This window comes from Colletotrichum karsti (assembly GCF_011947395.1).
Source record: "Colletotrichum karsti strain CkLH20 chromosome Unknown Scaffold25, whole genome shotgun sequence".
NCBI classification, from domain to species: Eukaryota; Fungi; Ascomycota; class Sordariomycetes; order Glomerellales; family Glomerellaceae; genus Colletotrichum; species Colletotrichum karsti.
The window spans coordinates 679,459-705,861 of record NW_024065925.1 but is presented as its reverse complement, the minus strand read 5'-3'; the positions used below and the strand labels follow the sequence as shown (position 1 = coordinate 705,861).

At 50.8% G+C, this 26,403-nt stretch overlaps 11 protein-coding genes across 11 annotated transcripts; 3 read left to right on the top strand and 8 right to left on the bottom strand.

The window, feature by feature from the left end:
• Positions 1 to 182: 182 nt before the first annotated feature.
• Positions 183 to 1,157, bottom strand: CkaCkLH20_07928 (uncharacterized protein; the record flags this gene model as incomplete). Its single annotated transcript, XM_038890644.1, has 3 exons — positions 183 to 854; positions 912 to 1,077; positions 1,126 to 1,157. 3 exons carry the CDS (start codon positions 1,155 to 1,157, stop codon positions 183 to 185), a joined length of 870 nt encoding a protein of 289 aa, XP_038744252.1.
• An 876-nt stretch (positions 1,158 to 2,033) lies between these two features.
• On the top strand, positions 2,034 to 3,030 carry CkaCkLH20_07927 (uncharacterized protein; the record flags this gene model as incomplete). The annotated part of the gene is made up of 2 exons (XM_038890643.1): positions 2,034 to 2,080; positions 2,145 to 3,030. The coding sequence occupies 2 exons, from the start codon at positions 2,034 to 2,036 to the stop codon at positions 3,028 to 3,030; spliced, it is 933 nt and encodes a 310-aa protein (XP_038744251.1).
• Positions 3,031 to 3,271: 241 nt separating this feature from the next.
• CkaCkLH20_07926 (uncharacterized protein) lies at positions 3,272 to 4,475 on the bottom strand (the record flags this gene model as incomplete). Its single annotated transcript, XM_038890642.1, has 8 exons — positions 3,272 to 3,484; positions 3,540 to 3,607; positions 3,661 to 3,694; positions 3,742 to 3,802; positions 3,855 to 3,921; positions 3,976 to 4,070; positions 4,250 to 4,281; positions 4,332 to 4,475. 8 exons carry the CDS (start codon positions 4,473 to 4,475, stop codon positions 3,272 to 3,274), a joined length of 714 nt encoding a protein of 237 aa, XP_038744250.1.
• Positions 4,476 to 5,494: 1,019 nt separating this feature from the next.
• On the bottom strand, positions 5,495 to 6,403 carry CkaCkLH20_07925 (uncharacterized protein; the record flags this gene model as incomplete). The annotated part of the gene is made up of 2 exons (XM_038890641.1): positions 5,495 to 6,317; positions 6,372 to 6,403. The coding sequence occupies 2 exons, from the start codon at positions 6,401 to 6,403 to the stop codon at positions 5,495 to 5,497; spliced, it is 855 nt and encodes a 284-aa protein (XP_038744249.1).
• A 1,894-nt stretch (positions 6,404 to 8,297) lies between these two features.
• On the top strand, positions 8,298 to 9,511 carry CkaCkLH20_07924 (uncharacterized protein; the record flags this gene model as incomplete). Its single annotated transcript, XM_038890640.1, has 2 exons — positions 8,298 to 8,530; positions 8,593 to 9,511. The coding sequence occupies 2 exons, from the start codon at positions 8,298 to 8,300 to the stop codon at positions 9,509 to 9,511; spliced, it is 1,152 nt and encodes a 383-aa protein (XP_038744248.1).
• Positions 9,512 to 10,356: 845 nt separating this feature from the next.
• On the bottom strand, positions 10,357 to 11,943 carry CkaCkLH20_07923 (tap domain protein; the record flags this gene model as incomplete). Its single annotated transcript, XM_038890639.1, has 2 exons — positions 10,357 to 11,270; positions 11,319 to 11,943. The coding sequence occupies 2 exons, from the start codon at positions 11,941 to 11,943 to the stop codon at positions 10,357 to 10,359; spliced, it is 1,539 nt and encodes a 512-aa protein (XP_038744247.1).
• Positions 11,944 to 13,263: 1,320 nt separating this feature from the next.
• Positions 13,264 to 14,180, bottom strand: CkaCkLH20_07922 (uncharacterized protein; the record flags this gene model as incomplete). The annotated part of the gene is made up of 2 exons (XM_038890638.1): positions 13,264 to 13,899; positions 13,953 to 14,180. The coding sequence occupies 2 exons, from the start codon at positions 14,178 to 14,180 to the stop codon at positions 13,264 to 13,266; spliced, it is 864 nt and encodes a 287-aa protein (XP_038744246.1).
• A 263-nt stretch (positions 14,181 to 14,443) lies between these two features.
• On the bottom strand, positions 14,444 to 15,292 carry CkaCkLH20_07921 (uncharacterized protein; the record flags this gene model as incomplete). The annotated part of the gene is made up of 2 exons (XM_038890637.1): positions 14,444 to 14,903; positions 14,970 to 15,292. The coding sequence occupies 2 exons, from the start codon at positions 15,290 to 15,292 to the stop codon at positions 14,444 to 14,446; spliced, it is 783 nt and encodes a 260-aa protein (XP_038744245.1).
• Positions 15,293 to 16,068: 776 nt separating this feature from the next.
• CkaCkLH20_07920 (putative mutanase) lies at positions 16,069 to 19,860 on the bottom strand (the record flags this gene model as incomplete). Its single annotated transcript, XM_038890636.1, has 3 exons — positions 16,069 to 19,024; positions 19,082 to 19,680; positions 19,783 to 19,860. 3 exons carry the CDS (start codon positions 19,858 to 19,860, stop codon positions 16,069 to 16,071), a joined length of 3,633 nt encoding a protein of 1,210 aa, XP_038744244.1.
• A 2,442-nt stretch (positions 19,861 to 22,302) lies between these two features.
• Positions 22,303 to 22,791, bottom strand: CkaCkLH20_07919 (uncharacterized protein; the record flags this gene model as incomplete). The annotated part of the gene is made up of 3 exons (XM_038890635.1): positions 22,303 to 22,403; positions 22,461 to 22,576; positions 22,649 to 22,791. 3 exons carry the CDS (start codon positions 22,789 to 22,791, stop codon positions 22,303 to 22,305), a joined length of 360 nt encoding a protein of 119 aa, XP_038744243.1.
• Positions 22,792 to 24,335: 1,544 nt separating this feature from the next.
• On the top strand, positions 24,336 to 25,904 carry CkaCkLH20_07918 (uncharacterized protein; the record flags this gene model as incomplete). The annotated part of the gene is made up of 7 exons (XM_038890634.1): positions 24,336 to 24,389; positions 24,458 to 24,502; positions 24,568 to 24,615; positions 24,688 to 25,157; positions 25,211 to 25,628; positions 25,695 to 25,768; positions 25,823 to 25,904. 7 exons carry the CDS (start codon positions 24,336 to 24,338, stop codon positions 25,902 to 25,904), a joined length of 1,191 nt encoding a protein of 396 aa, XP_038744242.1.
• Positions 25,905 to 26,403: the final 499 nt, after the last annotated feature.

Genomic DNA, 26,403 nt, shown 5'->3' with positions numbered 1-26,403 from the left:
GGAGAACTCATGTATCGATCTGCTTTGAATTGCATATGTAGGCCGGATATCTATTGATCCGTGCTTCTGTGTCTTTTCCATTGCCATGGCACAATGTCCATGTGTGGCATCCGAATGAAAGCTTCCCATTTCCGGTCGTGCGTTCTCTCACTCCCTGTCCCATTTGAACGTTGCTTCTTCACTCAATTTTTTAACTCGTCCCAGTAGGAGAAGGGAATTTCGATGAGAAGATCAGCGCTGAAATTGGCAGTCTGCCTGATCAGATCACGGAATCCGTCAATCCTCATGTACCACGGCATGTCGATAACGCACATCTGAACGACTAGTGCGCGAAGCTCGTTGTTCGGACATGTTTCTTGATACACAGTCCTGATGATGGATATGAAGGCCTTAGTGCGTTCTTGGGTTCCAGGGCAATACAGCCAGCTTTTACGAAGTCTGTGTATGCAGAGATCACTGAGTTCCTTCATACAGTGCTTCTGGGCAAGAAGGCAAAGCCTGACGTGCGTCATCAGAACTGGTAAGTAGCCCGTATGGCCACGTTGTTTGATGTCGTTGAGCCATGCATCTTCCGAGGGACTGGGCGCGTTGGTCTTGGTTCGTGAACCAGTCTTCTCTCCGGAAGTGTCGGTGAAGTGTTTCTGGATGTACTTGTATTGGGCACCTTTTTGTGAACAGCACTCCATGTAATCTTGCAAACACCCGGCAAGTTCATCTTCTCCGTCGGTCTCATCTTCTCTGTCGGTCTCATCGCTCTCAGCGCTCTCATCGCTGTCGTCACCGTTGCTGCTCTCAGCCTTGACGTTATCGACCTTCTCTTGGTGGTTATTCGCAGCCGGGGCAATCTTCGAAATCTTTGTAACTGCTGGCACGGTGTAATCTTTCCAGTAGGCCTACTCAATCAGGTTGACAAAGGTATCAGGTTCGACATCCTCCCAATAGATGGATGGGTCGTTGGCAAGACCGGCGAAGTTCGACTTAAGCTTCTCAGACAGAGCGGCGAAGGAAGACTCGTGAACAGAGTACTCGATTTTCTCTGGACCAATAAAAAACTTGATCTGTCTCGACTGGAACATCCTATTCAGCTGTCAGTTTGAACTGAAGCGCAAGCAAGGCTGAACTTACTGCTCCGTATCTCTCTTTCGCTTTAGAGGCATCGTGACCGGAAGACGGAACACAAGAAGTTCCTGTGGATGCGATGGCAGGGACGGTGAAGGGTAAATGCCCGGAAGCGAAGGGCAGCGGTGGTGGAAGGAAAAACCCTCGGTGAGGCGTAGGAAGGAGAGAGAAAACAAAACCCTTTTTCCAGAGAAAAAAACAAGTCTAGTGAAGACGTCGATTTTTCTCTTTCTTTCTTCTTTGGGAAGGAACCAAGCGTCTTCAGAAGAATTGGTTTGTGGTTGCCCTCGCGCCAGCCTCAAAGCTCACTCCACTGGCCTGTACTCTTCAACACTTGGAAAAGGTGACTTGGACGACTTTCACATATCTCACGGCTGATGTCGACATTTTAGAGACCATTAATCATCGAATGGGTGATCAGTGCGACTTTCTCTGTAGCAATACGAGCAAGAGACTACCTTACGCTCTCCATCCCGTCTCCTCTGCACTGCACACCAGCAGTCAGCACACACTGCACGCATCACCAACACATCACCAATCGAAAGGCACCCGCCAGAAAAGGTCGGAAATACCTCATGAGTCACGAATTTGAATTCTTCTTACCGGGATTTCTTTTGACTGGATCTGATTGCGAGCAAAGATCCAAGGGAGTAAGCTGTGCTACCACATCCCTCCGTCAGCTTGGCTGCTCCTGCCTCCACTCAAAACGTCCGAGTGTCTCAACCTGCCAAACTCAAACCTGACGACTTCCGGTTGCTTCTACAAACCACAGTCATCAGCACACTTGCTTCTGGAGATTACAGTCATCGTCATCAGTCAAGTCATCAAGACACCTATATAGAGCAAGACCGAACGAACTTCGCAATCCTCCCGATCACTGGTGAGATAGCGCTAAGGGCACGCAATATCGGCGAATGAAGATGGCTGGCACTGCTGGCAGAACAATCCAAGATACTGAGATGTATGTCGCTTTCGCCTACCGATTCGAGACTTTGCATGACGCTTTCGGCTCACAGAGATTGCAGGATATACACCTCTCGGATCTTCAAGTTCGTCATAGGACAAGAGGGAAAAGAATTCTACGTTCACGAAGGTCTTGTCGCGCCATGGTCCGAAGCCATCAACCGGATGTTGCAAAATGGCATGCGCGAGTCGCAAGAGGGCGTCGTGGTTTTTAAAGACCTCGACACGGTCGTTTTCGCGAGCTTCCTCGACTTCGCTACCTACCGCAACTACAAGTTCCAGAGATCGCAGGATCCAAAGATACCTCAAGTCGACCATCGAAGCCCGGAAAAAAGGTGCGACTCCCTTCGCGACCATCTCGTTCCTTATCAGGGAACGGGAATGATGGACAAGAGACCATATCTGAAGTATATGTACTTGTTCGTGGAGAGCAGCCACACAGGACGTATCTACGGCCCTGCATCGGGTCCAGCGGAGCTGAATCCGCCCTTCGACGTTGAATTGGATTTGTCAATATCGAACCGGGAGTTTGGAGAAGTCACTCGACATCACGTCAAGCTTTACGCATTTGCAGAGCAATGGGGCGTGTCCGAGCTGAAGCAGCTGTGCCTGCACAAGATTCACAGCTGCCTAACCTGGGTCAAGCTGAGCAACAGCGGGTATAACCTCTTATTCGACATCATTAACCTCGCATATTCCAGCACTATGCCTGGAGACAAGCTGCGGAAGCTTCTTAATCAGATGTGCGTGGCCGACATCACCATGATCCGTGGCATGCCCGGATTCTCGAGACTAGCACATGACCTACCTGAAATTGCCGTGGACATTCTGCTCGAGGAACCCAAGTACTGGGAAGAGAAGGCGAAAGCACTGGAAGATGTCATCGGAAAGTTTCGACCCCCCATAGTCGAGAAAGAGATGAAGGGGAAAAATGAGTCTTGGTGGTGAGAAACGTGGGCAGAGCGATTCGGGCAACTTACTGGTATCGCGTAGGGCAAAAGCACGGGCGGCATCGACGTTTGCAGGCAAAAATTGGCAAGGCATCAAACGGGACCATTTGGGAATATGTATGGAGGGGGCTTTTCGTCTATGATCATATGGAGTTATTTGCTTGCATTTGCGTTTAGCTTTTCTGCCAAAATGGAATGAAGTTTGAGAATTCTCATCCAATCGATCGCCAATGAAGTTGTCACAAGGCATCGTAATCTCTTCGGCTGACCGTGGCGTTTGAGCAAGTCGTTCCACCCCTTGTCGCACTTGGGACCCTGAAGCATCCGTTTGGGCACGGCGCGCTGGCGTTGTACTGCCATGAGAACAAAGGGTCCGTCTCGTTTGTCAGAATCTGACCGATCATCGAGGTCTGGTATCCTGGGAGTTGGCGGGATTGCTGGAAGACATCGTACTCGAAACTTGTCAGCAAACTCCGAGAAAACCGACAATGCTCTATGACAACTTACACTGCCGAGGGTCATCACGCCCCAACCGACGTTGTAGTTGTGCTGGATCGTCGTGCCGTAGACATACTCTGCAGCGCTTGTCAGTTTCCAGACCCGGAATGCTCTGTGTTCCGACACTGACCTTTGAACCCAGCCCATCGAATGGCACTCGCGCACTGCTTGCTGTAAGTCAATCAACTCAGTTACGAGACTGGTAACATACCATTGGACATGACTCGGCATTCGTGTAGATTGAGAGCTCTCCCCAAGCAGCGTAAATCTCTCTGTGGAGCTGTTAGTCCAGGATTGTTGGTGCGTATGGCCTGAGATGCTTACGAGGCCGTCATGCCTTCCTCAGTAAACTTGGCAGTGCACGCGTTGATAGCTGAGATCTCTCCGTGAACTGCGGTCGTATCAGCGCAGGAACATCATTTAAGACCGGGTGCAAAAAGCATACTTGTCGGGTCTCCTGTCCTGAAGTTGGCACCCTCACATACGACTTCATCGCTCGTGTGGTTGACGATGATCGTCCCGAACGCAGCGAAAGGACAACTGGTAACGTAAGTCAGCCACAAAATGTCTCCTTGTTGTAAAGATAGAGTTGCTGAGCGATCATCTCAGAATCCAGCGAAGGCGAGCTGTCTTGGATGCTGCTCTTGTGCTCTCCCCATTGGCGCTCATACAGATGTTCTGAACGACACCTCCCAACACTACAAAGGAATGAAACTTACGGACCGCTCTGCCGGTAGAGAGCTTCGTTGGCCTGAATCTCGATCAGCGCTCGTCAAGCTTTGGGTGCAGGTTGAAGCGAACCTTTCTCATGTATTCAACTCGTTTCTCCGCCGGAATGGAGTTGACCGTCAGACCAGACATGTTCTGGTCATCGTTTGGGATCACGAAGTGAGCCGAGCTAAAGCCCACGGCACTCAGAACCAACAAAGCAACTGATCGGAGCATGGTAGTGTTCTCGCAATTTGACTTGTCACTCAGGTATCGTAGAAAAGCAAAACACAAAAAGCATAAAACCTTGGCTTAAATATCATGTACTGCGGCGGTCTCTGTATTTCTTATAACCTCCATCGGCGTTGACTTGTGTGACTTAAATCCCGCGAGACCTGAAGATAAGAACGGCCGGATTGGGCATGTGGAGCACAACCCAGCCTCCCGGGACCTACGGAGTCCCACAATACCGGCGGAGGGAAGCTATCGCCATGTGCCTCCCCGCAGTTGTGGGGAGCGGGAGTCGTTAGCGTCTTCTTCTTATCATTTGATCGTTTATGCGGTGAATATTGGCTAGATTGGCTGCGGGTGTGAGGCTGTTGGGGCCGCGGGGAAAGATAAGATATCGGCCACGTCTCCTTGAGGGGGCGGTGCCTGCCAAGATGACCCGAGAATAAAGATCCTAGCTATGGAATAGAGACTTCGTTCGAGACCCAGTTCAACAACACGCCGTAGACAGCTGGAGCGCAAGCACTTTTGCAGGATACATTTTGAGCAATGACTGCTCAAATGCAGTCGTAGTCATGCCCCTATTGTATGAAATGGACGGGCCGAAGACCAGTGAGACGGAAGTTTTTAAAAAGTACAACACGCTGAAGTTCAAGAATTCCCTTACCTGAAAGCTCGAAGAAAGGGCCAATGGGAAGAGAACACATGATCATGCCAGCTTCCACGTCTCAAAAATAAGATTGCTATCCATTCATATCTACGTCTGTCCCAGACTGGCCTGTTCTGTCTGAGCTATGGATGCTCCATTTTCTCTGAGTCTGGCTGCCGCAAGACCCTCCATAAACATATTTCTTTCGCTTGATCACCATGCTTCCTCCCGAATTGCTTGCATCTGAAACCCATCCTCCCGGCTTCCGCTCACATCTTCTCGTAAGTGGTGTTGTAGTGTAAGTTGGATTTTGCTCGCGCCGACGCTCGTTTTGAAATTTCATGCTCCCGAGGAAGAACCGCACTGCATGACGTGATGTTCAAGCTTGCCATTGAGAGTGCAAGCCTCCTGGTAAGCGTTCGATGAATTCGAGCCCAAATCTTGCATCGCCCATGATAAGTTCACTGAATTCAGGGTACGTTCTCAAGTTAGGAAACTCTATGACAAAGAAGTCCAATAGAATTCCCCGGATATGTTCCATATTTTGCTCTCGAACAAAAGCGACCACCTTGAACAAGTCATCGATTGCGACCTCATGATGCGGGAAGAAGAGGAGGCTCTTCATGAGTCTCTCTTCGCAGAGATTCTCAAGACTGCGAATGCGAAAATCTTCGGCCAGCTGGTAGAGCTTGATGTGGCACAGGAAGACTTCGTTGTGTCCAACGCGATCCGTCTGCTTGATGTCGTCGATGAAAGCCACAGATGCCGATTGATTGGGATGGGAAAAAGGCTTCATTGCTTCCTCTTGGAACTGCTTTCCTAGCTCAAAGAAGAAGGAAGCAATGTTCGGGCACTGGTCTCCTCTAATCGCTAGACGAGAGTCCAGACAATGCATTTCATGATTCAACGAAGCCTTGTCGTCGAGTTTCTGGAGTGCAGGCACCGAGTAGTCGCCTCGGTACGCGTACTCCATGAGCCTGACGAAGACATCCTCGTCGACGACATCCCAAGTGACGGTGTCAGACAGCTTGGGAGACTCGATCTGGGGCATTCCGGTATGATGGCCACGGTGTCGCTTGTGAAAGTCCAGGTAATAGGCGAAGCTCCCATCCGGACAAATCCTATCAAGAGCAGCCTCAGAGATCGTGTAGCAAGTGCCTTTGTTGCCGACAATGAATTTGATGTGTCTCGAAGTAAAGACCCTATGGTGTTGGTCAGAAATATGACACAGTAAGAACGGCAGAGACGGATCATACCGCTGCATGTGGGTGGCTGTCAGAGAGGCCATTGCGAATCTCCACTGCTGCACCCCGACGTCGGCAGTGATTTTAGGCGGTATGAATTTGCTGAATGCTTCGGGGTAGGAAGAAGATGCAAAGGCCGACCGTTGATTCAGCAGGCGCAGTCAGGCGCAGTGTTGAGGTTGTGATGGTGAGATGATGAGAGGAAAGAGTGGTTGAGCTGAGAAGATTTCTTAGGCACCTAGGTAGTGAAATACGGGAGGCTGATCCCGACTCCGAATTCAAACAGGAAGGACCCCAAAGATTCGTGTCGTACTTTACTTTTGTGAGAAGGAGAAAAGTAAACAGACAGTAAGAAAAATTGCCAAAAGACAGGCTAGTCCGATCTGAGTTCCTTCCACGGAAGGAGAGAAGGACAAATAGTCTGTGTCGCCTTGAACCTTTAGCTCGAGAGGTTTGCTTCAGTGTGCTAATGGGATGGGACGTAGCAAAGTATTACAGCTGGAGGTGAATTTGAGAAGGCAATTCAACGACCTGTTTGTTGGTTCATCTTCACTTGTTCACCCGTGTCAAAAGATTCTTCCATTATTGACCCTCTCGTGAGTAATCTTATACTCGCTCAAGTGTAAGTAAAAGAACCTTTTAGCTCTTGAGATCATTTCAACATGCAAGCAGATAGCACAGCGCAACATCATATCAAATATGCTTAAATAGCAGACAACTAAGCTGACCGTCAACATCGTATCCCGGGCATCCTCAAGCTCCGGCAGCCGGCTGAATACCAATCAAGTGCAACCAAAACTAAGTTCTATTGATGGCCTTCACCGCGGGATTGCAGGCTGCGGCTTTGTTCAAGCCTGCAGAATGTTAATTATGTATCTAAACAAATCTAATTGAAGACAACTTCAGCACTCTACTGAGAGTCTTTTTGAAGACCATGATTTAGAAGCTAAAAGCAGTAAAGAGACGTTCCAATGTGTGAAGCGCTTCCATGTCCTCTGTGAGATACTTGTGAAGCAGCAGCTCCCATAACATTATTGAAGTCAGTTGGGACTCCAAAATCCAGCCTGATTTCGCTGTTTGCAGACTCGATAAGAGCAGCACAGGGCAATGGGTTAAAAACTCTGTCATAGCGCATTTCAGCCCTGCCTGACTTGACGGTGTTTATCAGCTGGTAGGTGCTTGACTTCGGCCTAAGACTCGCGTCCTCGAGTCGCGAGTCCAAACGCCGCTTGAATTGACAGCCCAAAAGCTTCTTTTTGAGTCATATGTATGAGATCGCAGGTACGTGCGTTGGGACTTTGCATTGAGGGTGTACAGCACTGGTCGACTGTCTGAGCAGTGACTGCGGTTACTAAGAGCAGTGACAGAGATGGCGAGGAAGAGTAAAAGCAGTAACATAGAGAGAGTGAGGAAGCACAAGAGCAGTACGGCGGATTAGTCTTGCGAGGAAAAGACAACTGCCGAAGAGAGTCGAGGTTCTCGTGAGGAATTGCCTAAACCCGCTGTGTGTGGAGCATCCAAGACCGAAGACAAGGATCCTCGTGTTCCGAAGTGTTGAGCATGCGATCACAGTAAAATTCATTCATTCTCTTTCAAACAACGACTGTGATAATGGAATCTGTTTTGACGCGTCTGGGTAATCTTGGGGCATGGTATTAATTTCAATGCCGCCATGTTGTCTGTATTTCATGACGTCGTCCAGGTAATTGAGCCCGTTCACCGAGTTACGTTTCGTATTTGTTTCGTACTCGGCTTGGATCTCGTGATGGCCCCGGATGAGCCCCGGATGCGAGACCGAGGTGCATATGATCATACAACTACCGAGCGACGTCCCACCACTCACCTTCCTCATCCCAACCCCGCCCGCTCCCTCCGTCTGCAACCACACAAGCATCTGCGGAATCGAACCCAAAGTCGCACGCGCGCAAGTCCTTCACGATGGCCGAAGACCAGAACCATACCGCGACGACTACGACTACGGACGAGTCGCACCGTATAGAGGAAGTGTCGTTGCTGGAGAAGGTCAGGTACGGCGCGACGGCCTACGCCATCCAGAATCTCGTGGTCAGGCCTGCGCTCTTCATTCGCGATGTCAAAGCACGCCTCATCACGTCTGAGCATCGCCCTGATTTCGTGAAGACTTATGAGTGCCGCCCGTATCTTCCTGTCAGGTATGCAGCGGCTAAGCGAATCCTTCGTCTGGTTATGAGCTGTAGTTGACAGGTCGTTCCAGAATTTTCTTCCCCAAGTGCTTTGACAAGACGTCCAAAGACAAGCTACCTGTTCTCTTCACTATCCACGGGGGAGGTTTCGTGCTCGGAACCCCTGACGACAACGACGACTGGAACTCGATGTACTCTACGCAGCACCACTCCATCGTGATTGGACTCAACTACGCAAAGGCCCCCGGCAACCCTTTCCCCGGGCCGATTCATGATTGTGAGGAGCTTTTCCTTGCAGCGTTGAACGACGAGTCTTTGCCGCTCGACAAGACCAGAGTTGCTCTAGCCGGCTGGTCTGCCGGTGGAAACCTTTGCCTTGCCGTCTCTCAGCTGGAGTCGGTCAAGAAACATCTCTCCGCCATCGTACCATTGTACCCCTGTACAGATCTCTCCATTTCCGCAGAGGAGAAAGCGAAGACAAGACGATACAAGCCAGACTTGGGCGGCTTCCGTGCCAAGGACAAAGACTTCTTACTCGGCATGGCGCCTGTATTTGACTGGTCTTACAAGGTTCCCGGCGAGAGCGCTCGTAATCCGTTATTGAGTCCGGCGTACGCACCTAAAGGAGCTTTCCCCAAGCAAGTCTTCATGATCGGCTGTGAACTCGATCTTCTGGCACACGAAGGCCAGCGGCTCATCCACAGCCTGGCCGGTCGACCACCACCACCCACAGTTGTTGGTAAAGAAGAGGTTGTGGGAGACGGAGAACTCGTTCTCGACGACGAGAGGTTCCACTTCGAAGTCTCAGGCACGGACGGTTCACGATACAAATGGTTGTTGGTGCCCGACACCGTCCACGGCTTCGACCAGCATCTAGGAGGGCTCGTTCGTGACGAGGTTCTCTTGGCAGATGCCGAGATCAAGATGCAAAAGACGATCAAGATGATTGGAGAGTGGGTTCTGAAGGCTCCTCCTACTAACGCGTCTTGATTGCTTTGTACACGACACGGAAGCAACAATTTCGAATGCCTACGCGAACCCTACGTACACGTAATAAGGGAAGCGGATGATGCTGTATACCAAAAGAAGAAAACATGCTGAGGAGCGGAGAGTCTGGCCCTCAGTCTATACCATTACGCCGTAGTTATGTAGCAGCTCTTGTGTGAATACCTGTCTGTAGTTGATGGCTCTCTGTTAATATAGGAGTCAATATGTATTTAGTCAGATTACAATGTCTATATCAAATGGAGAAACATCATCTCGTCCAGTCTATGGATTCAGAAACTGAGATTGAACCACTAAAGACAGTTCCTGTCTCAAGGGAGATGAGAAGACGTTTTGCGAACTCGAGTTACCATAAACTCCCCAAAAAGCTGCGGGGTAGCCTCAAGATGACCAAGATATTACTGAAACTTGACACTGGAATTATTCAAACAATGATTAGACTATTGGATGAACTCCGAACTAAGGGCGAAGGATCTGCATGACAAAACCCACAGAACGTCCGTTACATAGCATACGCGGGTAAAATCACACCTTCGTTGGCTCTTTTGGAAGGTGTAAAACCCGACTTGAACACGTCAAAATGCTGAGCCCGACCAGTCTGACACTTTTATACCAGAAGTTCTGCAGACGTAGTCATTGACGAGATAGAATGCGTGATTTCATCCGCTTCTGTCTCGACCTTTGAATACAATTCAGAAACAGATGGGGCTTGGTTACACGCATTATGGATGTGAGTTACTTCAGAAACAGGAGTTTCCGTCATTGACACTACGACGATGGAAACCCCAAGATTGAGTTAAGCACCTTTTTCCGAATTCCACACTTAGCGTCTAGCTCTGTAAAACAGTTCCGGCTGGCGGGACCTTCAAGCTGATCAAGTAGTCGTCCACCGCCCTTGAGGCATCACCTTTGTTGAGATAGCTCGTATGCCCAGATCCTTCTCTCAAGACCAATGTGGCAGTTTGAAATTCCTCAGCCATACCGGCAGCGTAAACGAAACTCGTGGCCGGATCGAACCGCGAATGCACAAGAAGCACAGGATTCTTTGTTGCCTTGATAGTGAGTGCCGTCCTCGGATTCGTGATATTGACGGGATATCCAGTACAGTCGATCACCCGGTGCCAGAACTCCCCCATCCCAGGTGTGACGGTGAAAGACCGCGTCATGTCGGCAACTCGTTGCACTTCAACGTGGCTTTTCGCCGCGAAGAAATGACCATCTTGGCATTGCACGACGGTGATTGATAGTGATCGAGAATCGGTGAAGATGTCGCCGGATAGCAACCCTGGGCTGAAGAACGAGCCGTTCCCCGCCGCCCCAAGTTTGAGCTGCTCAGCGAACGCTTTCCTTTGATTTGGGAACTCCAACGTTGACCGAGCCGCGCCCAAGACGTTTGAAACTGTCGCTAGAGGAACACATTTGGTCTTGATCGTTCCATCACACTCCGCAGCCTTTAACTGGCCGGATCCGGCAACCTCGATGACTTTGTTCCATGTCTTTCGTATATCCTGACCGCCTTCACCACAGCTTGTGGAGTTGGCTTCACAGAACCTGAAGAAAGCTTGAATTGTTGCGTCCAACGATGTAGCCTGTGTCATGATGTTCGAGGCAAAAGCGCCAGTATGTTGTAGCATTCCATCTAGAGCCATTGCTCGAATCTTATCCGGAAAGAGAGCCGCGTACTGAGCACCCAATTGCGTCCCGTACGACACCCCAAAGTAGTTCATCTCCTCTCTACCGGCAGCTAGTGTTCGTCAGTATTGTGTCTCAGGAAGTAAGGAACCGATATTACCAATTCTCACGGCTTCCATATCCTTCGCTACCAATATTGTATCCATGTGGTCGAATACAGGGCCAGTCATAGCTCGACATGATTCCCCAACCGCTTTGTTGTAGTCGAAGAGTTTCTGAAATCCTTCAGGCGTTGTCGCATCGAACTCGCTAGGTTGGTTGGCTAGGTCCGTGTCGCACTTCGTTGGCGTACTCAGACCGACACCACGCGGGTCCATTCCGATGATATCGAAGGATTGTCGTACTGCATCGCTGATGTAGATCCTCTTGGAAGCCATCCCAAGAACCATGCTCGATGCCGCCCCGCCCGGCCCGCCCGGATTCACAAAGAGATTCCCGATGCGCTTGCCCATTGCGGGCAATTTCACAATCCCCAGCTGGACTTTGGGAGTATCGCCCTGCACATTGCTGGGGTCTAGTGGCACCGAGAAGTTGGTACACTGAAGTTGTTGCGTAGCGTTGTTCCCTCGGAAAGGTCTAATGTCTGTCGGGCAAGCAACCCACTTGAGCTCGACCGGAAGGTCTTGCTGAACAGGGCCAACAGGTTGAGGAATCTTGACAGCCAGTACGGCACTGACAAACACCACAATGGCCCAAAATTGACGCAGGAGTACGAAATTGCCCATGATGGATTGTTTGTTCGTGAGCAATGCCACGGGAATCTGGATTCGGCAGAGGAGTGTGCAACCCGCACAAACCACCCATTGAGCAGCTGCCCCTGAAGTTAAATATCAAGTTGCGTTGGTTCGAAGCATTAGGTTCATCAGTTAATAGCCGCCCACCTTCGTGTGAGCAGCAATTCTCCAGGCTGATCCCTGGGCCAATAATGCTTCGCTCAACTTTGTTGAGGTAACCTAACCACACATGTCGCAGTTACTCAGAACAAAAGTGTCTCGCGAGCGTATCAGTCTCGCTGGATTCGCGCTGAAGTAGGGACGGGTATCTAAACTTTCGTGGGAGTGGACGAAACAGCAAGGGGTAAGGTGTCAATAGAGTTTTAGCTTCCACCAGTTATCCCGCCGGCCGTGAGAGAACATGTTGCAACAGTCCGGTGGGAAAAGCTGTCATTTCGAATTCATCCTTGGATATTATCATGAAACATTTCATTGATGTGGAATATTCAACGTTGATATCTGCTTTGGTCGTCTTTGGTGGCTGGCTGCTGCTTTGGCAAACACCGTACACCTGACAACACTGTGATTTCTCAAATTCTCGTGCGCAAAGCTTCCGTTGCAAGTTGGACGTAGCTCGTCAAAAACAAGCTGATGAGGGCAGTAAAGTGCCTCCCTGCACGTGAAAGTTTATGAAGTGCTTGAGGCGGATTCGAAGCTTTTGTGACTCGGTATTCCCTCCGGCCCGCCGAAGTGGGCCTTCCGCGCCGGTGTGCGTACTGCCCAATGGTAGTCCCGCCTTCCGTTTTGAGTACGACCCGCATTGGTTTGGCGGGACTCCCGGTCCGGCCCCACGCGGGATCAATGTTTCGTCATGCAGCCTCTAATCTGACAACATCATGACCAAGACATCTTGTTTCTAGCCTTTACGAACGCCGGAAAGGAGACAGCTAAAACGACACTTCGACTATATTTGACTATTTGAATCCCCAATTCATGCTATTAGCTATTACAGAGAGCCGCTAACTTGCCACTAGAACCCTCAGAGAACAGCAACGCAAGCGTAGGTATTGGCCCAAAGTCCCGTACATGAGGTGCCTCCCACCGCTGGATTCCACGCGACGAAGTTGGCCAAGGTAATACTATACTTGGCAACAATGCTTGCACAGTTTTCCCCAGAATGTACAAAGTGAAAAGATTTGCAGTTGGGCGTCATACCAGATTGAATAGGGGTGGGTGTCGAGATGCCGTTACCCGGGTTAGTAGGTGTAGATGTATGCCCGATGATCGAGATGCAGATATACTGGTAGATGTGTCAGCCCCCTTTTCAAGCAACTAGGCGAAGGCGTTACTCACGTAGTCGAGCCACAGCCCGCTGCAAGATGAGCCGACATTTGGATTCCAGCTAAGGATCTGAGCAGTAGTAATCCCAGATTTAGATGCAATAGCGGCACACGTGTCTCCCGACTTCACCATATAGAAGCTGTCGCAGTTTGTGACCATGTCTGGTAGTGTCGGAGTTGGCGTGGCGATCCCATTTCCGGCTGTGGTGGTTGTAGACGGGATGGATGGCTCATGCCCAATGATGGATACACAGGCATACGCCTCAGCCCAAAGGCCGGTGCATGAGGAGCCAGCGCTAGGGTTCCATGACAGGAACTGGGCCAAAGTGATTCCATGGGCCTTGATGATGGCATCGCAAGTATCTCCTTGCTTGACAAAGTAGAATGCGTCGCAATTGGTAACGATCTGGGGCTGAGTAGGGCTGGGTGTCTCGGTTCCGTTGGGTGGCTTCGTTGTTGTTGGAGGTGCCGAGGTTGTGGTTGTGGAGGTAACAGATGGTGGTCTCGTCGATGTTGCCGACGCAGAGCGGCTCGATGATGTCGATGTTGAAGGTGGAGGCTCATTGGTAGTCTCGACACAATAGGACTTCCCAACTTGCACGCTGCAGTCTGCCGTGATGGACGGGTTCTACTGCGTCGTTAGTGACTGTGGTCTCCGAAGCCGATTTAATTTATTGTTACCCATCGGCGAAACTCTTCGAGGGAGATGAAATTGTTACTCAGCAGGGAGGAGCAGCTTGTTGCAGAGGTAATATCAGCCCACCAGCTGCAGTACTCAGTAGTGTTGGGATCGTAGTCAAGGGATGGTGTAGGACCGTCACGGCGGACTACACCGGCGCGTCCAGCCCGCCCAAAGGCGGCTTGCGCAAGACCGGCGACCAACAAGAGTTTGTAAAACAAAGACGACATTGTTTAAACCGCTGAATTGTAGTTTGTGTCTGTTTGAAAGTAGACACGTTTTTTTCTCTGGTATTCTGTCTGAACATATACAATCGTCTGCCTTTTAGACACCTGGTTTATTTTCATCTGAACTCAACGGCGTACTCTAGCCGAGCCGGGTATCTTGGCCACGGGTATGTTTAACTTCTCTTGAGTTGAAGCAAACCTGACATACGGAAAACACGCCTGAGTCTGCCGCCATCACCGACACCAGCCGGACATCCTGATAATGCTCATTTTGATATGCTAGTCAGATTCACCTCGGTGGCCGCCATCCTAGCCCTCTTCTCCCTCCTGTTCTTCTTGCACTTCTGTATACAGCACCACATGCACGAGCCGATCATGAGAGCACCAATAATAGGCATCCCGATCATCAAGAAGTAATACGCACCATCACCAATGTATGGCAAGTTATCATTCCTGAATTGGTCGTACTCGCCTTTGGGAATTTTTTCGCCGGGCGTCCACGTCGGCACCCTCATGCCGCTGGTCAGTGTGGGCAGCTTCGGCGTCAGCGTCGCCGTGTCGGACGCGGCCCATGTCAAGGCCCAGGCGCTGTGCCTCTCGGCGGTGTGTATTTGGTTCTCGCCCGACGTCCCGGAGGCGGCTGCGGTCGCCCAGCCACTTCTTTCACACACGGCAGCCAGCGATGAGCTACCGCCGTCTGTCCGCTCTCGCGAGTGGGTGAAGCCGCTGGACCGATGGTTAGTGGTGTAGCCCTCTAGAGAGAGAATGTCAAGAAAGCGACGGAAAACGAACCTCTGACAGCAGTATGCCGTCGATGCTACTAGCGATATTTGCTCCCCTAGGCCTTGGTAGTTCCATCCCTCTGGACACACTCCCGGTCTGAAGTTGAGACGTCTCTCAGGAACTTCATCGTCCCACCCGGGAGGATAGCAGGATGCGGCAGGATTAGAGATGGTCCAGGCTTGCGTGACGGTGGTACCCCCGTACTTTTCCTGGAAAGAGGTCGACGTCGTCCACTGCGTCGAGCAATCCGACGGCTCTATCCATGGGGTGGTGATGGTGAGCAGCTTAGTGGACTCCGTTGCGTTGCTGGATCTCGGGGCGCTGGAAGACATTGTTGTCGTTGGAGTGAAAAATAACGGGGACAGAACTTGACTTGACAGGACGATGGATGGGTCCGAGGTGATTGCTCTCTTATACACCATCAGTTCTGTCGGAGCTCATGCGCCAAGGCGGCAAAACAAGCAAAGGGGAAGGGGAGGACATGGGGCCCTGCCAAAATGACAAACTGGGGGATGTGCATATCTCTCGCGCACCATGTAACGCTGCGTTGGTATGAACGGTGAGTTCGCATGTACATAATAGACCGCCTCGCCGACATGGCACACCATCGTGTTTGAGGAGACGGAGCCAGTTGTGACAAGTTCGCTTCTGTCGCTCTATAATTGTATTAGTATGTATGGCTTTCTGAATGAAGTACTCATCTGATCACATTGGCTCTGTTGCAACACGGCAATCCTCCAGTCCCTTTCAAAAGTTTCAATTGAGTTAATACTTAGCGAAAAGCACCTGTATATTGAATTCCATACACAGCTCAGTCCCCTCCCGACTAGCTTTGATGCGTTTGTGGTGGCGTGAATGGTCCCATGCTAACATTGCACAATCTTTTCTTCGGGATGAGCTCAGGAACCAGTTTCGCCATTTCATGCTCATCGCCAGTTTCTTTCGGTTACAAGAGTCCCCCCAACAGAGTTTAATCAATTTACGTTTGTAGCTATTTACAGTGAAACAAAACAAAATGTAGAAAGGACCAGAAGAAGATCACAAAGGTCGCTGCCATTGAGATGCAGGCCATGCTTTCTTCTATTTACTCATCGCAATCCCACCCATCTCAGAAGGACGTGGAATTGAAGTCAGGATTGGGCACAGTCTCCTCCAACACCGTGCCGTTGCTAAACACCGTCCCGTTTCTCAGGAACTCTACGCGCCCGGGATGATAAGTCGGCGGCGGGTTATCCATGATAGTCCCGTTGGCAAAGATGATGCCGTTGAACTGCGATACGAGCGGGTTGGGGACCTTCCTGCCGCTTTTGCGGGGTGGAAGCAGGGGATTCCGCATCGGATTGATCTTGCAGTTCTCACTGACGGTGTATAGGTTGAGACCGATGGCCAGAGTGTAGAGCTCCGCACTCAGCGCGTTCCATCCCGCCTCATTCATAAGCACCATCCCAATGTAGTCGACCATGAGAACGTTGGGAAACTTCTCGGGCTTGATCTCGTTGACGCCGCGCCAATACAGCGCCGGGTTTGTGGGGAGTACCGCGATTGACTGCAGGCTGTGCACGAACGTCGAAGTCAGGGGATTCGGTGTGCAGAGCCACTGGGCGACGTGGACATGGTTATCGAGCTTTCCCTCCCAAGCTGTTATGGCTTTCTCGGCCATCTGTTTCGTGTCCTCCTTCTCGGGCCAGGCATCAGTCCAAGACATCGAGTCCTTCTTGTAAATGCCCTCGCTGGTATCATTGCGATCCTGGTAGTTTATGTTCTTGGCTAGGTGCGCTGTGTCCAGGAAGATGAGAACGCAACCCTTGCCGCTGTTCTTGTCCATCAGAGTTCCAATCTTGATGTCCTGCATTGAAGTTCCAGACAGATCCGGACAGCGGTTGTTGATCTCCTTCAACTTGTCAAAGAACTTGTTCTTCGTGTCATTGTCCCAGTACACAGGCCCCAGACTCGGTACGTTGCGTACGCCAACGAGATAACGGAACTGCAGCATGATGACCTCGCCGGGATTCTCGTTGGTAAACTTATTGATCTCCTGGATAACCTCGTCGAACTTCTCGCCTGACCTGCCGAGGGGCGCGTCGGCTGCCTCATTGGTCAAGTGAGAGGTCCAGAACTCGTATTTGCCGCAGCAATCGACGACCTGATGCACACTGGAAACGCGCATGTCGAACCAGCGAGACCCAGCCCGGAGCTGGTCGTAAATGTTGAGCATCTGGTTTTGCGTGTTAGACGCGGTGGCGCCCGTCAAAATGGCCCCCGTGATTTTGCTCATGCCCGCGTCGTGAGTGCCCGGCACGATCACATCGACCAGCTTACGGTGCTTGATTTGGTCCTTGATGCCCCTCATCCAGTTACCCGGGCCGTAAGACAGTGAGGTAATGAAGCCGAACGAGTCGCTGCCTGTGATGACGAGGGTGACGGGAACCTCCTGCTCCGGCACCTTATACTCGCGCTGGCCCTTGCCCATCCCACTCAGGTCGAACACGACGCGCTTGGGGTACGTGTCCGGGATGTGCGTCGTGGCACGTACGACGAACTTCTTGTTCGTGCCCTCTATTTCGTAGTAGGCCTCTCCATTGTCATCCACAGGGTTTGCTTTGACGTCTTCGGTGTAGTGGGCGACGTTCTGTCGGGCCTTGCCAGGAGGAATGTGGCCCCAGTCGAACTCGTCCATCTGATACGATTGGGCTGAGGTGAGTTTGAAGTTGTGCGGCGTGAGGTTGACGATGGTGATGTATTGTCTGCCCGTAGTTGCCGCGTACTCAGGCTCCATCAAGAACCAGCGCATGTACTCGCCGACACGGCCGGTATAGTCTTTATCGTAGGTAATGTCTTCATCTTTGCAAGCATCTTCAGGGTCGATTTCGGGTCCTTTGTCGTCGTCTTCATCGTCGCTCGTGTCCACGCGCTGGCAAGCATCAGGGGGGCACCAACCACGAGAGCAGGCAAATGCGCACAACTTCTCGTCATTGACATTGCCGATTGGCTTGCCGCTGACTCCCTTCACCTGCGGCGGAGGCTCGATCAAGCCGCCCTTCTCCGTACACTGGCAGACATGGATGGGACAGAAGCCGAAGTTGCAGGCATAAGAGCAGAGGCCCGTCAAGCCCTCGAATCCCGCGCGGCCCGTGCCGGCTCGGCAGGCCAGCGGGAGGAACTCAGACACGGTCGGCACGATCATGGGCTGCAAGGTATGCGAGCAGTATGCCTCCGGGCAGTATCCCAGGTTGCAAGCCGACGAGCAAAGCCCCATGTAGTTCTCGCTTCTCCCCTTGGCCGGGAAACCGTCAACCTCAAGCGCAGTTGGCTTCTTGTTTGGGGCACCGAGGGCAGTGCACACGCAAGACGACACCGGGCAGTAGTTGTACTTGCAGTTAAACTCACAGAGCTCAGTGAAGCCCGCGGCTCCAGTTCCCATGACGCATCCCTGCTCCCCGCGGGAGCGTGGGGTCGTGACGGAGACGGATCCGGGCACGAGGGCGCTGCCAACCCAGGGGTTCCAGTTGGTGCGTCCATTATCGCAGCTCGCGGCGCTGATGGCTGCGCCGGCTACACTCGCGATGACACGGGCTCCTCGTGATATATTGACGGTCACGTCACCGCCCAAGCCTTCAAATGAGATGCTGCCATGGTATACGCCGACGCCCCCGTCTGGAACTGATGACCACTCCGGGCTGAAGGTCTGGCCCCCTATCGTCACCGTTGCTTCAGCTGTCGCTCCGAGGACGGCTGAGAAGAAGATCTTGTCCTGCATGACGGTCTCAGGGGCAAACTCCAGCTGGAGTTGGCTGGCCGTATTGCCGACGGTGCCCCCATCAGAGCACGCTCTAGCCGGGCTTGTGCGATACCAGGTGACGATTCCTTCTTGAGTGACGGTAGCCTTGCCGGTCTTATAGTAATCGATCCAGAAAGGCAGCGTCAGACGCCAACCGTCATGGGGCCTGTTGTTGGCGTAGTTAAACGGAGCTTTGCCGATTTCGAACGCCTCCAATGCGTGGCTGTACACTGGAGAAATGTGGTGCGATTCTCCGTAGTCGTTCCATGATATGATTTGGGCATACCTAACGCGCCGATGTTAGTATATATGTGCTGTCAACTGCGGGATCTGTAACACTCACTCAGGCTGGTTATAAATGACCTGAATCCACCGGTCGTGCCACATGTCATCGCCGCGCCATAGCCAGTTCTTATTGTAACCAGGCATGTTCGTATAGAACCACGGGGAGACGGGCATCATGTACGGCTTCTTGTCGAGGTACCCAATATAGGAGGCGTCAACATAGGTATCCATATCTTGAGGACCCCAGGGCCAGGCTGCCCAGTTGAAGAGACCGTCAGCCACGCCACCCCCAAGCGTGAGGGCGGGCTTGGCGCCTTCAGATGACCAATCCGGGATAAAGAAACAGCTGACTTGTTTCTTAATATCGATCCAGTCATCAGCGTTCCCGGGGCCTTCAAAGGTAGAGACCAAAGGCTTCCCATTACTATGCTTAAAGTACTCAGCAGTAGACCCATACTTCTTCAAGTAGCTGATAACGGTATCCTTGGGCCAGGGCCCACGACCAGCATAGTCAAAGGAAAACAGGAGCTTAAAGCCTTCTGACTTGGCGGCGTTGAAGGCACGCTCAAGGGAAGGCTCATTGACAGCTTCGCCGTGGGCCATGTTGAGCACGAAGGCGTCGATATGCGCTTCTTTGGCAAGCCGTATGTCCGTCCGCTAAAGGTCGTCTGAGTAATCAGCAGTGTTGCCCACCTGCGCACATACAAGTCAGCGGATGATCTCTCGAAAAGGTGACAACGGGAGTAAAGGTATACTGACCATAAAGTGTGCAAATACTGACGCGGCCTGGACGCGGCATGCGCCAGCCAGGGCGACGAGAAGCAAGTTCAACCTCATGACAAAATCGATGTCCAGAAATACAGGATGAAAGCGAATGAAGTGTGGTCATGAAGCAGGTCCTGGCCAGAAAAGACCGCCGGCTTCTTCTGACTACTTATACGCTGAATGTTCTCTGGTATCTCAACGGACTCTCCCGTCCGGCGGCACCGGCAGGAGACATGATCAGAAGCCAGGAAGTTGACAACTCGTTCATCACGTTTGACGAGCCGGACAAAACCTAGCAATTGAGGCACAGCTCGTTCATTCGAAATAGCGCAGTGCGGGTAAGAGGCACAGGTTCGCCGGTGCCTGCAGATGTGAGATGAGAAGCCAAATCTAGACTGACTTCCGGGAGGTCTCTCCGAGGGTTAGTTGGGCCAGAGAAAGTATACATCGCAGGGTTGGGTCATTGAGGTAACGAGACATTGGTAATGGCCATAATAAGATTCAACTTTGGTCTTTCCCAGCTAAGATATCACCTTCTCTCCGGATATCTTTTCTTTTCTGACTAAACCTCGCTGAGGATATTCGCAAGAAGACTGTCAGCGACGTGAAGTCCAACGCTCGTTTGCAACATAAAATTACCTCCACTGAAGCTTATTGCCATCTTTGTTGTGGCACAAGTGCCCATGTGATTAAGCAAGCGCCTAGCCATGCAGCCTTGCTCGGGCCGTTCCAACAGCGGCTTGTTGGTTGATAGAAGATTCCTCTTGGCATGCCGATATGTATGTTGGAAGCAACATCAAGCGAGCGTGACGGTGCCGCGAGCTGCCTATTCGGTCGGCCATCCCCGTGGAAAAGGGTCCGAGCAAGAGTCATGAGCTACAGCCTGAAGCAATTCGCCTTCGCATATCATCCGCATGTCATGCAACACCCGTAGCTTCACGTCCACCAAAACGGACAAAACGGTTCCTTGCAATCTTGCTGCTTTTTACGGAAACCACCATCGGCTTGTTCTCCGCCAGACCTTGCGTGCTAGTGATGAAGCATTCAGCAATCCATCACCAACAGCTCCCTTAAATGAGGGAAATATAGCATTTCACACAGCAGAGAATTATAAGAATCTCAGGCTTGGGAACATCTGTTGGCAGTTAGTATCCTAATGCATTGATGAGTTCAAGGGTCCTCTCATCGAGTCGAGCTTGAGCCCCCAGTCCCGAGTGGGGGCTAGGGCCAACGCAAGTTTCATTAAACAACGTAAAAGCCTTTAACCACCAACGCCAAGACAGCAGTAGAAGTACATTGCCCCATATCTGCGTTGCATAAATCTCACGGTTGGCGCCAAAGACCGGATCTAACTGGTAGAACATCGACGAGTAATACATCGGGTCAACACTCATGTCATTAGATCAGTCCCCTCTCCAGAGAGCCATACATATGGTGTCAAAACAACGAGCAAGGAGCAAAATACTGCATACTGATACCTGTCAATAGGTGAAGACAGATTCACTCAGTTGCAACACCGCCAAGAGGTAGCAGTGTTTCGATCCATGGACAGAGAACATAACGTGCGCCCTGATATTATGCAGCAACGCAGTGCTCACTTACACGAGGCCATGGGAGGCCGCGAGTTCAAGCTTCGCCACGCCGCTTATTCTTTCAGAATATTGAATGTTAAATGTGTACTCGTTGGGTATGGCGAGATACCAATAACCAGATTATAAGGGTGGCTGCATTGTATTGCGCGGCATATTGCATTTGTTCGCCACGCCGCGGTTGGTTGGGTGCGTACCTGAGAAGTTCAGCCTAAAATTGACCCGTTCCCGATCTCGACAAGCCTGGACTTCTCGACCTGCAGAGTCGCAGCGGATGCACAGTGACCCAACTTCGTCACACGTCTGGACCCTTCCTTTGAGAGAGCTAGCGCCTTGGAGAATATGGGTTTTCTGCTCAAGCGGCCCTGTGTAGGTTTCCGTTGTTTTTTCGGGGTTCTTCCGACGGCCGCTTTCCTCTTCTGTTAGTCTCCTTGAGGAAGACATGCGACATCATTGGAGCAACCAATAATCCCGTGATGTGTACCAAAAGAGAATATATTCCAGTGCTGCATGGGGGCTGAACTCATGCATATCAATGTCACATGTCGTCAGGCCTCCCTTGTTGGACCTCGACACGAACGGCTCCACTTACTACTTCTAGCCCGACATAGGAGAAAGGTTGCCGTGTTATCGCGTGACGAATTGAACTTGTTTGTTTCTTCCCAAACATCTAGAGAGACCGGGCGCCTTAATTATACGAGCCTCACTATCACGCTAAGATATTGGAAGTGCAGTTAATCCCTAATAGTTTAACGAGAGTGGTAACTTGTCTATGTCAATTTTACAAATATGTGGACAAAATGACTGAAAAGTAGAAGACTGATGAACGTGGCGATGCAGCCAATCGATAGATGAGCCGACACTTCTGTGACAGAATCATGTGCTCAAAATCCGGGGCTTCAATACGATTCTGAAGTCAGTGCCTTTACCACATCTTGATAGAATTCTTTCCGCCCTTCTCCATGCAAAGACCCCCATAGATTGGGAGCTTCTGGTCATCGCCAGTGCAGCCCTTGTTGTTGTACACTATTCACACGCTTGCATTAGCCAAGTTTTCATGGAGAAGAAGACTGTGAAACGCACGATGGACCTGAGTGAAACCGGCAGAGTTATAAAAGAAGGCGCCGGTAGCATCGTCAATATCGTAGCATCTGGCCGAGACGGGAGCTGCATGGTAGAGAATGTCCCTGTCGTTCTTGCTGTTTGAGACGGAAAATTAGCCAAGCTGTGAAACTAATGGACTACACTAGCTGCCGGCGATTCAATCTTACCAGTCGTCCAGAGTTTTGTACTGGTTGAACTTGACAACGTCACGAGCTGCCACGGATGAGCCAGAGCCTACATTGCCAGCGGACGGCAAGGCCAGGGCGGAAGAGAGAAAGAGGGTGGCGGCGTAGATCGCAGCATTCTTCATATTGACTTGATGATCGGAACACAAGTAAGGCAGGAAGTATGTAGTATTTTGTAGGTTTGGACGTTGATGAGCTTTGGGATTGTAATACTGAATGATTATGGGTTCGAATTCACGGGACGATGCTGGCCTTTTATAACTTTTGATGGTCTGTGATTCGGGAAGCCTTTTGAGTGTTGCCTACAGTATTCTATTGTTCGTCGTTGATTCGGAGGCTTCGGACTCTATGTCGGTTCTCATGACATCGTCATGTTCTACATAATTCCACCAGGCTATTCTTCCAAATGAGAAAACATAAAACTGGCGGTATTGGAGTCCGCTCGATTCAATCCACTTATTGGAAGCCGAAACTGTTCATTCGTCGGTTCGGATATTCTCGAGACACAAGCTTACAGCTCATCCTTTTTGTCTCACCTGGTTACGCAATATTCACAGCCCCGAGTAACTCCCAGATCCTACCAGGTCCACCAAACGACGATCAGTAAGATTTTCACGCGTGTAGTGAAGTCTGGTTGGACGATCAATCATGTAGAAAGGTGGGATGTCACTGTGTGTGATGAACACAAATCCTCCGGATCATATACGGACTCCGGGCAACAGCAAATATTTAGAACGTTTCTCTATGATTGGAAAACTTGACTAAGATATGGGAGAGATGAATTCGAAAGAAAGAGTAAGGATCGGAGTTCCTACATCAACTTTTGCGGCTCAGTGCTGACCTGCTGTTGATCCATTTAGGCATCAACGTCGCACAACCTTTCTACTGAGACTCACAAACTTTACAGATTCCGCCTATGTGCTTGTACGTTACTTACGAAAACCAATACATGGAAATGATGATCTTATTTTGAGAGGATACCGACAGAGGGAAAGCCATGCAGTCTGGGACAAGCTGCCTCTTCGTAGGAGCACACGAAGCCTCATGAAGAGCAAGAACCAGCATGTTCAAGATACGAAGGTTAAAAAAAGACACACGTCAGGAATGAATTGTTGCGTCATCTCACTCTGTCAAACTTGACTAACAGTGATGTGGTCGTTCGTGCTCCCACAATTCAATCAGCTCCCGCCTCGAATGTGCAGAAGCCCCATATTACAGTGGGAATTGCTGAGTGTGAGGCCCTCCAGTAGAAACTCTCAATACAACTTAGTCGGCATCTTACACCATAGAAGTAGGCGAATGGAATTTTTTTGGTCCTTTCTCCCGCAAAAGATATGTCAGATTCTCCAAGTCATGCTGGTTTCCTGGTTGGAGAGCCTTGATCCAAAACGTTGCACCTAAGTCGCGACATGTCTTCGGCGACGGCGTCGCAATCGGCCCCGAAGCCGGCCTAGCCCGGATTTCGAGTCATAAATCCGCACCAACACCGCTGAATAATGCCTTCACGACGCGTAACTTGATGAGATAGCGCAGGTGTCGTATTACGAGCCGAGCTCGGTCTTACGGTTTCCGAACTTTGTGTCTACGTGACAATCTGTTAAAGCTCATGTGTTCCAGCAGCACATCAACCTCAACATTTACCTTTGAATCATCACTTTAAACAATCAAAATGCTGCAACCACTGAAGAACGTCGTTGTCCTAGGAGGCTCCTATGTCGGGCTGGTATGCGCAGCCAAGACGGATGTCACTCATTAATGTCGAGCATCAACTAATGAATTATGCCCATTTAGGCCGCCGTGGAAGAGCTTGCTGCAACTCTACCGAAGTCTCACCGAGTGAGTTCAACTCGAATTACTGTCTCGATAATGAGCGAGCACTGACACCTTTGCCAATCACACAGATCCTGTTGGTCGAGCCCCATAGCCACTTTCATCACCTTTTCGCATTCGTGAGTTGTCGACGGACACAACCCCAATCTTTGCACGTTGCAAATACCAAGAACGACTAACACGGTGAGCAGCCTCGCTTTGCAGTCTTCCCAAACCATGAGCACAAGGCTTTCATTCCTTACAAGGCAGCTTTTGCCAAGTCGTCCGATCCGTCAAGACATGCAGTTATCCAAGCTCGCGCAGAGGCTGTCCGGAGAAACTCTCTTGTCTTGGATCGGGACTGGCAGGGCTCCAAGGAAGTTCCCTTTGAGTTTCTAGTTGTGACAACTGGTACCCGACTGCCGAGCCCTGGTACAATGCAGCATGATGATAAGGCATCCTCAATCACCAGCCTCCAATCATACCAGAAATCCGTCCAGAAGGCATCTTCCATCGTCATTATCGGAGGCGGTGCTGTGGGTGTCCAAATGGCCACTGATCTGAAGGAGCTCTACCCCGAGAAAGAGGTGACCCTGGTTCATTCCCGAGAGCATCTTATGCCTCTTTACAACACGAAGTTGAGCGACATTATCAAGACTCGATTCAACGAGTTAGGTGTCAAGTAGGTAAAACCCCTCGCAAACTCCTTAGCTTACTAATGACCGGTAAAATCAGGTTGGTGACCGGAACACGCGCAGTCATCCCTGATGGCGGTCTGGCGACCAATGGCTCTCAGACCGTTGTGAAGCTCACAGATGGCAGCGAGCTCTCGGCGGATCTTGTCATTCCCGCAACAGGCCAAATTCCCAACAACCAGTTCCTCCGTGGTCTTGAGGCAAGCGGTGACGGACCTATCTTGAGCCCTACGAACGGGTTCATTAAAGTGCGACCCACGCTTCAGTTCCAGGACCCAGCGTACTCTCACTTGTTTGCTGCCGGTGACATTGCCGATTCTGGAGCACACAAAGCTGCCCGACCCGGCGCCGGGCAGGCCAAGGTGGTCGCCCAGAACATATTGGCCATGGTCAATGGTCGGGAGCCGACGGAGAACATTGTGGTCAACCCACCGGCAATTCATCTCTCGTTGGGGCTTGTGAGTATACCGTTCGGTCTCACTGGACGTACCGTTACTGATGGACTTTTTCTCCCGCTCGCCTAGACAAAAAACATGATTTTTGGAAACCCCAATGTTACAGCTGGAGAAACAGAGCCTCGTATCGTGATGCGTGATGAGTAAGTCAACATCTTCGCTGAAGCAGACCAAACAATATTGACGATCCTGCGTAGCGGAAAGGATGATATGAACATTGAGAGCGTTTGGGCACGACGGGGCGTCCAGGTTACTGACTCGAGAGAGTACCATTTGTAGGAAATACTCGAGCATTACATGCGAGTGATAGAAACGTCTTCAAAGCTGCCTGAAAGATATGGCATAGAGCCTCAAGACGGGCCCAAAGAATAGAGATCTTATGATACAACTTCAACCTGTGAACCACCGACGTTCGAATCCAAAGACATTTTGTGTCTTCCGCACAGTATTTTGAAAACTTACCACAGAAGCAGATGGGCTGCTTACTCGTTGTCACGTCGCAGACAGCACCAGAAGTACGTATGGTATCTCTCAGAGGCTTCTTTAATGGATTTACTACGATTAATACAGTAGATATGTCAAGCACAGCACCGAGATAGCTAAGAATCCATTGGCCGACGTCGACCTGGCTCGATTTGAGCCTCTTCAGAGCCAATAGATGTCCGCTCGACATTCAGGCTGTGCACTTCTGCCTAGATGCTTACGCGGTGGGTGTGCCACGTCAGTAGATACAACCGCAAATCAGACAGGATTGTCCACCAGCCTGCATATGAAAACT